Genomic DNA, 11,333 nt, shown 5'->3' with positions numbered 1-11,333 from the left:
GTCACGTGTGTTAAATCACGTGACTTGACTCAGTGTTCGGAGCCTCATAAATTTTTGCTTTGGAGAGATATCGAGTAGCATCGGTTGTTGATTCAGAATCAATTGCAAAAGATCCAGCGCGGATCAGAGATCAGACGAGGATAAAATACAGAATGGCATCAATGGCATCCATCAGAGTTAGCAGACGGGCGATTTTACCGTCGACTCCAATGCCATTCTACACGTCGTCGCTGCTTCCTCGCAAGGTGCAGCTGCAGCGGAAGAACGTCGACCCGCAGCTCGAATTCGGAAAGAAGATGCCGCAACTGAAGCGACGAGCGTCGTCGCATATTCCAGTATACTTGCGAATCCTGTCTGCTATTGCGGAGAACGATACGTTCATGGTCTGGTTGTGGTATCTCGAGCTGCGCGAGTTTGCAATCAATGTGCTTGCGACACATGGTGCGCGGCCGTTGTCGGACTTGCACCTCGACAGACAGGTTTTCACGCAGGTTTTTTTGTCATTGAGAGGAGAGAGAATGATGCGCGCAGAGTATATCGAGCATTACGAAAAGTTATACGCGGACCGGATACAGACGTACGAATGCGACACCTTCTACGATGTCAGCACAGGCTCGAGCATGTCCCCTACGCACGATACAGATCATCTGAGAGAGAATGTGCTGAGAAGATCAAAGTCGTCTTCGACGGCAGTGATATCCCCGCTGCCGGCCGAGCAAGCCGACCACTCGCCGTCGAATGCACTCACCAGGCATATGCCGGCTGCACCCAATCTAATGAATGAGTTTTGGAGGCGCATGACCGCAGTCCGATCAGACATCGAGAAGCTGTTTGGCCCGCTCAACCGGATCGAGCTGACGCACTGGCTGAACCAGGCGCGCTCGACGGGTGCGTTTGACCAGATGAACCGTGTCTGGTACCGCATCCACTCCGGGCAAGACCCGGAGACTGCGGCTGCGGAGGACGCAAAGTTGGGGGGAGCTCTGGACGATATACCCACGCGGGTTCGCGAGCTTGCCCTGGCGTCCAAGAGCGGAGCGGAGGTTGAGGAGCTGATGAAGATGTTTCATCCGCCCTCGCCTGAAGCGTGTCGGTTGCCGGCAGACACAAAGATGTGGAATATCTACATTTCGGGAATCGCAGGCACACGCACGTACGATCTCAAGCGTTCGGATCGGTTCGGACGCGTGATGGGCACCGAGCTCGACCCGATCAGATCAATGGATCCTGATGATCGAGCGTGGATTCTCGAGGCGCTCGAAGGCGATATCGGCGGAGAATCCTCATACGCTGAGTACGCCGAGTATGCCAGCGATTCTATATTTGACGCAGCGGTGTCCCCGACGGTGGATACAGCCAAGGAGGTTGCTGATGAGCTGCGAAGCCGAGCGGCGGACGCGCTGCGACTGTCGGAGATGATGATCAGCGCAGGCGCGGTGCCGGACGCGACCACGTACGAGACGCTTTTGCTGGCGTTCGCACAGGCAGGCGACCTTCCATCGATCAAGGCGATTCTCGAGAACGTGTGGGGATTGATCTACGAGATTGATGAAGAAGGTGCAATTAGCGTGTCCTTGTCCCGTGAGCTGAGGGTGAGGCCCGGTGCACTGCGGTTTCCGACTTCGTTTACTATCCGGGCGATTTACAATGCCTACAACATCAACGGGCAACGGCGGCTGGGCGGAAGACTTGCGCGCGAGATGGTGAAATGCTTCCGTCCGCGACTCACGCCCAAGATCGGCGACATCATAGCTTCCACAAAGATCGACGAGATGCTGGCAGAGGGCGAGAAGAAGAGCAGGAACAAGAGCACTACCAAATCCAGCAAAGATGATTCTTCTAGTGAAGTTGGAAATTCTTCTAACGAATCTGGCGAAGTCGAAGGACGCCAAATCCTGAAGAATTTCATCAAGAATGAGTTTGGTGAGCCATGGCGCGCATAATAAGGTTTAGCTTTAAACCTTAATGTACATCCCTTCCGCGCCCTGGCTCGCGTCTGAGGCCCTTGGCCCGTTCCCTTTCTTCCTCTTCCTCTCCTTCGTTTCTCCTGTCCTCTGCTCTGTTCAGCTGTATAGGCCTGCACGAGTACTTGTCGCTGCCGGTTCTTGCTGATTTATAGTTGTTTTTACGCGTAATGGCTACCAGAGGTATGTTGTTTGTTGCTGCCGGTCACCTGATATTTTTTTTCGCTCTGCTGACCCCTTTGTTTACTTAGAATACAACATCGTCGTCCTCGGCGCAGGAGGCGTGGGAAAATCTGCTCTTACTGGTAGGGAAACTGCTTTGATTTTGCTGTATTTTATGGCCGTGTTTTTGTTGATATGCAAGGGTGGCTAACAATTTTTTCTAGTTCAATTTTCACAAGGCGTGTTTCTCGACTCGTATGACCCGACCATCGAAGACTCCTACCGCCGCCAGATCGACGTCGACGGGCGATCGTGTATGCTTGAGATTCTCGACACGGCGGGCGTGGAGCAGTTCACGGCGATGCGCGAGCTGTACATAAAGTCCGGCCAGGGCTTTCTTCTCGTGTATTCGGTGACGGACCGCGCGAGTCTGCAGGAGCTCATCAAGCTGCGCGATCAGGTGTGTCGGATCAAAGATTCGAAGAATGTGCCGATTGTGCTGGTGGGAAATAAAGCCGATCTTGCGCACGCGCGCACAGTCTCTTTTCAGGAGGCGAAGACACTAGCTCAGAATTGGGGGACTAGTTCTTTCTACGAGGTGCGTACAAGACCACGCGTCAAATAGCTTGTTTTTTGTTGCTAACAGATGGTTTCATGATATAGACCTCTGCGCGTACAGCTGCCCATGTTGATGACGTGTTTGCGGATATTGTGCGACAAATACAGCGACGCGAGTCTGCGAGCAGCTCTTCAACAGCCGCCACATTCCCGGTCCCGCCTACGCCTTCCTCTTCGTCTAGCTACTCCTCGAATGGGCATGGGCGCAATCCGTCCGCTTCAGAGAAGCACGGGCACGGGCACAGCTACAGCATTAGCGCGCTCTCGGACAAGCGGTCGTCGGGGAAGCGCAACAGCGGGCGCAACAGCGATCTTCCGGTGTCCAAAGGCGGATTCGAGCCCAAGAAGAAGAAGAAAACCGGCGGTCTCTGCGTGATTCTGTGACCGGTGCAAATCACTCGCTTTCACTGATATGAAAAGTCCACACACACTCGTTTAATTCGGTTGATATAGCCGGAAAGATACTGAACATACTTGTTCCATTAGCCCCGGAGTGCTACTTCCACTCTGCCACCATTGCCGTCCCTGCCTACGGCCTACATCGACTAATCTGCTGGCGGTGCCAGACAGATGGTTGAGAGACTGGTGTCCCGGCTCGGTGCCGCTACGCGCATATATACACTAATACAGTTGGTTAGTGTGCGCGCTGAAATCTCGAGGCCGCGACTCCTGTCGTTCACTCTTTATGTGATTATGTTGTTATGATGAGGGTGATTTCACCGTCTTCTGATCATGACGCGTCAATGCTTGCTTTTGTATTTTTCTTGGAGTTTTGTTTTGTTTATAATGTTTTGGCACAGTAATGACGCCGGCTGCTACTCACAGCGCGTTTTTCTCTTTTTCTTCTTCACGATTGGTTTTGTTTTGGATATTTTTTTCTTTTTTTCTTCTTAGCTTCGCTATTGTATTAGTAGACATGATCATACGACCGACCTGACGAGTATGAAATTTTATTTCTTTTAACTATATATTTCCATGTTTTGATGCCGGGGATTTCAGGGGTCGCGTCGACTGATCGCGCACGCGCCGGGTGATGGCGAAGACGTGACGCGTGTTGGCGATGACGGCGTTGGTTGTTCTGGTTTCCTGATTTGGATAGATATTTCCCGAAAAGGTAATATGGGAACAATACGATGAATGAGTAGATTTGAGTAGACTGAAGCGCTGCAGAGGATCGCAGTTTGTATTTGAGCAGTTGGATACTTGTTTCTGAGCTGCTTTAAACTAACGAAGAGCGGAGAGGAAGAGCAGAAGTACGGCCCGAATACGAGCGTATGTCAAAGCCGCGCGACGAAGAGGCTCAACGCTGAACAGGAACCCGCTGCCGCTGCTATCGCTGCCAAAACCACACCCGCCCCGCAGTCCTTTCTGATCGCTCAATAGAACGCCCAGCAGCAGCAGCGATCTTAAGATATCGAAGATCTCACATAGCACAGCGACTCCGATGGCGGACTCGGGTCCGTATTCTCATGCGGGCCGCGGCGCTGCGTCGTCGCAGAACCAGTTCTCGCGATATGGCGGGCTTGTGCTGAGTTCGGATGAGGAGGAAGAGGAGGAAGAGGTTCTTGAGCCGGTGCGGACGCATGAATCGGTTAGTGGTGCTGAAGTGTTTCGATGGCGAGTTGATGCTAATGTTGCGCAGCAGGATCTGGCTCGAGAAGCTGAGTTCTACGACACTCAAGACTATGAGATCCATAACGAGGTATCTTGCCCACGTTCTTGAAATCAGCAAGTCTATTCTTTACTAACTTTCCTTACAAGTCCCATTTTGAAGAAGCTGAGACTTCTCTGGTCGAGGAGACTTTTATCGTTAGTCGCGATACGGTCGCTGAAACCGCAAATATCGTGAGTGTTGTCCAGATCCATTGCTTCAGATCAGATCTTGGTACTGACCACTCGAGATATAGCCCATCCCCGCCGTGCCTGATTTGCCTGTGCATAATTTGGAAATACCTGAATCGGTAAATATTGTTTACACCAGTGTTTTATAAATCAATGCTAATGATACTAACGCTATGTAGAAGCACGTAACTCGGGCAGGTACAAAGGTATGAACTCTCTCCGTCCTATTCCGTGCTTTTCACCAACAATACTAACACAGTATCCTACAGAACTGGTCCCGCCATGCGCAAAAAAAGTTTGCCATACTCAGCTACAGCGACACCGAAGATGATGATTCAGAACGCGAAGAGGATGCGCCCAGGCCGTCGACTTCGGAACAGCCTTTGAAGCCAGCTGTGACTGCCACACCTGCCGTTGTCGTTCCTGAGCCGTCGGCGTCTGCACCTTCTGCTTCTTCCGAGTCGCCATATAATCCGTACTCATTTGCAACCAGATCTACATCTCCGGCTGTATCTGCCACGCCTGCTCCTACACCTGCCGTTGTTGTTCCTGAGCCGGCGGAGCCTGCACCTTCTGCTTCTCCTGAGTCGCCATACAATCCGTACTCATACGCATCCAGATCTACATCTCCAGCGGTGACTGCCACGCCTACACCTGCCGTTGTTGTTCCTGAGTCATCTACGTCTGCACCTTCTGCTTCTCCTGAGTCACCGTACAATCCGTACTCATACGCATCTACATCTACGTCTGCCCTTACTCCTCAGCAGTCGGCATCTTCTATTACTCCCCTACAGCCGGCACCTTCCGTTACTCCAGCAGAATCCTCGTCTCGAATCGGGCCAAATCCGCCGATCCCGACCCTGCTGGTGAAGCCGCCTACCATGCCGTTATCACCAATAACCCCCGATCACGATCAACGGCGAATGTCATCAGATAGGAACTCAGGCTATTCGCTCGTGGATTCACAGAATTCATCTCCTACCGACGAACGCGCGCCCTCGCGAAGCTCGTCGGTGAACTCACAGGCCAGCCTCAACAATATTCCAGCGCGCAACTCCTCGATCAAGTCAAGCACTTCAATCAAGAGAGTACCTGTGCGAACATCTTCAGCTGCCTCGCGCTCTTCATCCGTCAAATCTGCTCAATCTGTCCACGACAATCTGTCTCGGACCGCATCTGTCCATTCACAGGCCCCCTCAATTTCTAGAGCTCCCTCTGAATCCGAGAGACGATCACCCTCGATTCGCTCAGATGAGACGGCAGTGGAAAATCAAAAGCCGGCTCGAAGCGGCTCGGGGTACAGATCGAATCCGCCCTCGCGACACGATTCAGCCAGGTCCGGCGCTTCGTCAATGAGCAGGCAGTCATCTCGCGAGGGATCCTCGTCAATCAGCAGACAACCCTCTCAGGAAATCTCTAACGCATATATCCGGCCACCTGTGCTACCTGCGCTAAACCTACTCTCACGGACCGATTCGCTCATCTCTGGAAGTCCGACTGTCGCGGCTCTGAATATCCCTTCGCGGAATGTGTCGCCGGCTCCACCGTCGGCTGGGTTTACTGATAATCCATATTCCCGCCTCGAGCATAATGATAGTTATAGCTCGACCCGGGAGTATCTAACCTCCCCGGCGAATGAAGTTGGCGAGGAAGCGTTTGCTGAGAGTGCACTTTCTGTTTCTTCTCAGCACTCTGCCTACGACTCGATCCAAAATACGCCAGAGCTGAAACCGTCGACAATGAGCGATCAGCTGGATCCTGAGAGTCTGATGGAAGAAATCAGTCAGTGGGGAAATGATGTTGAACCTCTACCGGTCAGTCTTCTTGCGCAAAGTACAGTGTCGCCGCCATCGCCTGCTCTACAGAGTGCGCGGATTGTCGTATCGATTGATGATCAAGCGCAGGAATTCCAGTCGCTTCCGTATCCGGAAGAAGAGGTAGAAGAAACCTCGCAGTTTGAAGAGCAGCAGTTCAACTTCAGGATGCCATGGGAAGACTACACAGGCCCGCCGTCACCGCCCCGGGGACCGGCGGTTGAAGGATATGTCCCTGCGTGCTACGAGCAAGAACGTAATGAGCAGCTTGAGATTGACTCTGAAGTAGTTGAAAATCTCACGAATGAGCTTGAATTCTCTTCTTTGGCTGATCTGAGGCAACAACCATTACAGACCGAAACACCTCTGATCAGTCCGGTCGCGGCACGATCCAACGGAGAAGCCAACCTTGGTCTTGGACTACTCCCAGCCAGACCCTTATCTTCCGTCGACGGCATGTTCCCGAGCACTGGTCGCTCTGAAGTGTCTGAGATTATGGTCCCGTCGCGGTCAAATTCGGACGCGGCCTCGGAATACAGCTTTTCTTCGTCCGGACGGAACCAGTCGGTGTCCTCGGCGATGGGCGAGACGGATACTTCGTCGCTGGCTCCGGCTTCCGAAACTGATCTGCACAGGGCGCCGTCTGATGCGTCATATAGCGCGGCGTACTCGTCCTCCGCTGACGCCTATTCTCCTGCGCTGACGAGCGAGAGTGAAGGTGAGCGGTCGTACGCTAGTACCTCGTCTGCCTACCTCAGCACATCAGGCGTGTACGAGTATTCGAGCGCGGTAGTCACCAGCCGTGCGCGCTCCTTGCAAGGTCCTCGCCCTGCTGCGCAGCGTCTGAGCGTCGACACTACGCCTCATCCCACGAGGTCGAATACCACCGGTAGCGTTCCCCTGACTTTGGACGGAAGTCTCGAGTACCAACGGGTTATGGACCGCGGTCTCAGCCGAAACGCCGCGCCGGTGGACTCAGAGAGCGCAGCAGGACCTACCTCGCAAGCGGATCTGGCATCGACCACCGACGCAGAGTCGACGTATACTCCGGAGCCGCCGGAGCCGCTTGTATTCCAGACTATGGATCTGGCCGATCGTATGGCGCTCTTGAACGCCGATCTCTATGACGATTTCGAAGAAGAGGAGCCAGTACAGGAAGAAGCGCCCACACCGATCGAACCTCCTATGGTAGTCAGACCGTCTGTGAGTAGTCTTGTTGGGGAGATGCTGCCGACTCCGATCTCGGCCGTCAGTCCTGATTCGGTCGTGGCGCAGGACTACGCGGTGTTTCAGGAGTATGGGCAGCACAGCGATACCGACCTCTACGATGACTATGAGGAAGCGATGGGCGGCGAAGACTCCGCCGGCGTTCCTGATATTGCGCCGCTGGGCTTTAATGCGTCCATGACCTCGTTTGGAAGCGTTCGGAGCAATCATTCTCAGTTGGAAGAGGAAGATCAAGGCATTATCACGATCAATGAAAACGGTATTCCCTATGTCTCCACTGAAACGAGACAGTACTTTGTGATTGGGACTCGAAGGATCAAGGTCCCGGGTGAGAAACTTGACGAGTGCAAGGAGCCGTGGATGCTGAGACCGTTGTATCTATGGGTGCGCACGATTATGGCTGCCGAGTCGAATTCGATGGCGGAAGGTACGCTCAGCGACGTGCTCACCGATCTGTTTATGCGCCACATTGAAGGCATCAGTTTTGCCGAGGCCGAAGACTTGGGGATCCAGGCCCTTGAGTGGTTCATCGACCGAGGCGTGATGACTCGGGCTAACGACGGCGGGTTGATCGTTCCGGAGGCAGAGAATCGCGGGTATATCGGGCGTCTGGCAAAGTTCCGACCTGCGCGGCTGGATATCTCGGCAGTAAGGCGGGAGTCGCAGCGGGCGCAACCGGACATGAATATCGAGTACGACAAAAACATCGATAATTGGACGGCTGCGGTGCCGCAGCACGTTAGGTCGACGGTATCGGTTGCGATGGAAAAGCTGCAGAACGTTTACTTTGAGATGGTGATGTCTGAAAGTATGTTCCTCAACAACCTGCGCGCGCTGCTGGTCGACTTCAAAGACGTCATGTTGCGCACGTTAGGCACCGGTCGGCATATCGTTGACGACCCGGTGCAGTTCACGACGGCTGTAGTTCACAACACCGACGAGGTTCTGCAGCTCCACGAGCGGTATCTGTTTTTCCCGCTTCGAGAACGACAGCGGCAAGCACACGTGATGTCCGGAGTCGGTGATATTCTTGTCATCTGGATTCGGCATGGCATCGAGCCCTACCTGCGGCACGCGGACGGTCTCGGACCCGCGTCCGAGATGAGCGAGACGGAGCGGCGGCAGAACCCGCACTACGCGCAGTTTGTGAGCGACTTTCAGTCTGCAAACTCGGGCGCGAGCGTGTCGACGGTGATGACGAAGCTGCTGCGGTATCCGCTGCTGATTGGGCGGATGTTGAAGTGCCTTATCGAGCTCGAGACCGAGCAAGGCATTCAGCAGAGTGCGGAGAGACGGTACCTTGAGCGCGCGCACGGGCGGATCACGCAGCTTGCGTCTGTGTTTCAGTCGCGGTTTGTGTCGAGTCAGCGGCAGTACGTGTTGAGAAATTTGCGCAGCACAATCTATTTCTCAAATCAGAGCTTAAAGGTCGAATTGGGTTTGAGTTCACGCACGCGAGAGATGCTCAACAATGGCTCGGTGGAGGTTGATAGTCGCCGGCAGTCGATGAACATGATTCTGCTCGACAACTATCTACTTATGACACGGGTCATTGTGGTGGCCGACCGACTGCGGTACGATGTCGTTTATCCCCCGATCCCGATCGATTTCCTGACGCTGGTATCGCAAGACGACGGGCAAGTGAACGCGACGTTCCATCGCGCGAGCGTGGCGACGATCAACTCGAGCTCGTCCGCCAACGCGGAGGAGATGCGCGAGTTTGCAGAGGCCGGCGGCGAGGATAACAAGATCTACCCGTTCCGGATCAAGCATCTGGGCCGGCACGGCGCGACGTACCAGATCTTTGTCGCGAGCGACGGCGATCGCAAGCAGTGGTGCGCGGCAATCTTGAGAGCGATTGACAAACGCCATGAGTCGCGTCAAATGCCGCTCTCGCTCCAGGTCGTGTCTGACTCGGATTTCGGGTACCGGGACCGGCATATGCGGGGAGCTGTTGCGGAGCCGTATGTCTCGTCGCAAAGGTCGACGGTGAGAGTGGCTTTGGATCAGAATGGGTACAGTGCCCCGACTAGTCCTATAGCCAAGAGCGCAAACTGCACCGCGCTCTTCTACGAGGATGAAATCAACCCGACAAACAAAGAGAGCCGACTCATCAGGCCCGAGGATTACTTGAAGAAAGATCCGTATGTCTTGGTTGGCTGCAAGACTGGGATTTTCATGAGATATGGGTTCAGTGGAACGTGGTACTGCGTTTTGAGAGTCGACCACGTGCGGCAGATGAAGGTGTTGCCTGAATTCGGCCTCGTGATTTTCCTCGCGGACAAAAAACTGTTTGCGTACAGTCTCGACGCGTTTTTCGCACACGATACAGTTCAGAACCGCGCGCAAATCGCGCAGCAGTCGCAACTGCAGCGGCTTATGAACGCGCGGTCGATGGGCGATAACGACGGACTGTTTCTGCAAGAGATTTGCGAGATGCGGAGTTTCGACTGGTTCAATGTCGGCATCCTCAACAAGCGCACCGTGATTGTCGCGCACCAGAAGGACACGGAGTCGGACCTGCGCGTGTTTGAGCCGATCGCGGGTAAGTGTCAAGAGTTTCGCGGCCAGTACGATACCGGCGAGATACTGGAGGACCCGTATCAGCGGCGGATCCGGATTATGAATCTGCGCAACTCTGAGTTCTATGGGACGATGCCGGTTCGCGTGGGGCAGGATATGGTGCGCGAGATCGAGCCTATCTATTTGAATAGTGTGTGTTTGAACGTGACGATTACGAAGGGGATGATTGTGCTTCATACGAAGAAAGGTTTGTCTCTCTGCTTACTGCTTTTGCTTGTGCGGTTACTTACAGTGTGTGCCAGGTTTCCAAGCGCTGGTGTATCCCTCGATGATCATCGCGGCACTCCCGCAACTCACCGAGTCCGATCCGATAAAGACGCACGAGCTCTCGGCACAGACGCCACTCGGCTTCTTCCGCGTGTCCGAGCACTTTTATCTGCTCTGCTACTCGCACATGTGTCTGAGCTGCGACAGCCAAGGCTTTCTCTCGCGGCAGGTGATTATCCGTTTCACCGGCACCGCTCGATCCGTCGCCGTGATGCCGCCGTACGTGCTCGGGCTCTGCGACGACTTTGTCGAGATCCGATTGATCCAGACCGGCGACCTCGTGAGCCTCGTCACGGGAACAGACGTGCAGTTGATCGGACCGCAGAGCTATAGCAGCGACAGCGCGAATATCGCGTACAGCAACCCGTGCGGATTGACGGGAGAGCATGTGTTGGTCAGGATGGCGCATCCGGTGGAGAGGGGACGGCAGGTCATTTTGAGGTTTGTGAGAAACACCGAGGCGGTTTAGTGAGCGCGGGGAGGGGGAGTAAATCTCTTTTTGTATATGCATGGCTGCGGTTCGTGATGTATGTAAATTTCTTGATGATTTCCAATGTGAAATAGTTCTTCAATGATTTTGCTATCTCGTAAATGCGGAGTATGTCGTTACGTATATTTGTTCTTCTCCCTTGATCATATCGCTAGAAGTTGGCTTCTTTTTCGTAGGCCCCAATCAGGACAGAAATTAGAAAATTGTCACATAGAGCGCAACTCAATTGGTATTAAGGCTACTAAAATATATCGTGGCTTAGGGAGATAACTACTCACATAGTTGAGAAGCAGGAGCCATGTATATTTATTATACTTGCCTTCCCAATTGATTGTACGCTGTTTTCTTCTGTTCTGCACAGCTCTA

The 11,333-nt window shown here is 53.7% G+C and overlaps 3 protein-coding genes across 3 annotated transcripts; all 3 read left to right on the top strand.

The window, feature by feature from the left end:
* Positions 1 to 79: 79 nt before the first annotated feature.
* Positions 80 to 2,152, top strand: BZA70DRAFT_100048 (uncharacterized protein). Its single transcript, XM_064909308.1, has one exon. It carries the CDS (start codon positions 153 to 155, stop codon positions 1,941 to 1,943), a length of 1,791 nt encoding a protein of 596 aa, XP_064765683.1. The 5' UTR covers positions 80 to 152; the 3' UTR covers positions 1,944 to 2,152.
* BZA70DRAFT_99941 (ras family-domain-containing protein) lies at positions 2,040 to 3,302 on the top strand. The gene is made up of 4 exons (XM_064915606.1): positions 2,040 to 2,147; positions 2,216 to 2,269; positions 2,351 to 2,724; positions 2,790 to 3,302. The coding sequence occupies exons 1-4, from the start codon at positions 2,135 to 2,137 to the stop codon at positions 3,126 to 3,128; spliced, it is 780 nt and encodes a 259-aa protein (XP_064765682.1). The 5' UTR covers positions 2,040 to 2,134; the 3' UTR covers positions 3,129 to 3,302.
* Positions 3,303 to 5,152: 1,850 nt separating this feature from the next.
* BZA70DRAFT_285651 (CNH domain-containing protein) lies at positions 5,153 to 11,055 on the top strand. The gene is made up of 2 exons (XM_064913770.1): positions 5,153 to 10,397; positions 10,453 to 11,055. Exons 1-2 carry the CDS (start codon positions 5,468 to 5,470, stop codon positions 10,944 to 10,946), a joined length of 5,424 nt encoding a protein of 1,807 aa, XP_064765681.1. The 5' UTR covers positions 5,153 to 5,467; the 3' UTR covers positions 10,947 to 11,055.
* The last annotated feature ends 278 nt before the right edge of the window (positions 11,056 to 11,333 follow it).

Source organism: Myxozyma melibiosi, assembly GCF_037950935.1.
Source record: "Myxozyma melibiosi strain Phaff 52-87 chromosome Unknown BZA70scaffold_16, whole genome shotgun sequence".
NCBI lineage: Eukaryota > Fungi > Ascomycota > Lipomycetes > Lipomycetales > Lipomycetaceae > Myxozyma > Myxozyma melibiosi.
The sequence above is the reverse complement of the archived record's forward strand: the minus strand, read 5'-3'. Positions and strand labels throughout refer to the sequence as shown.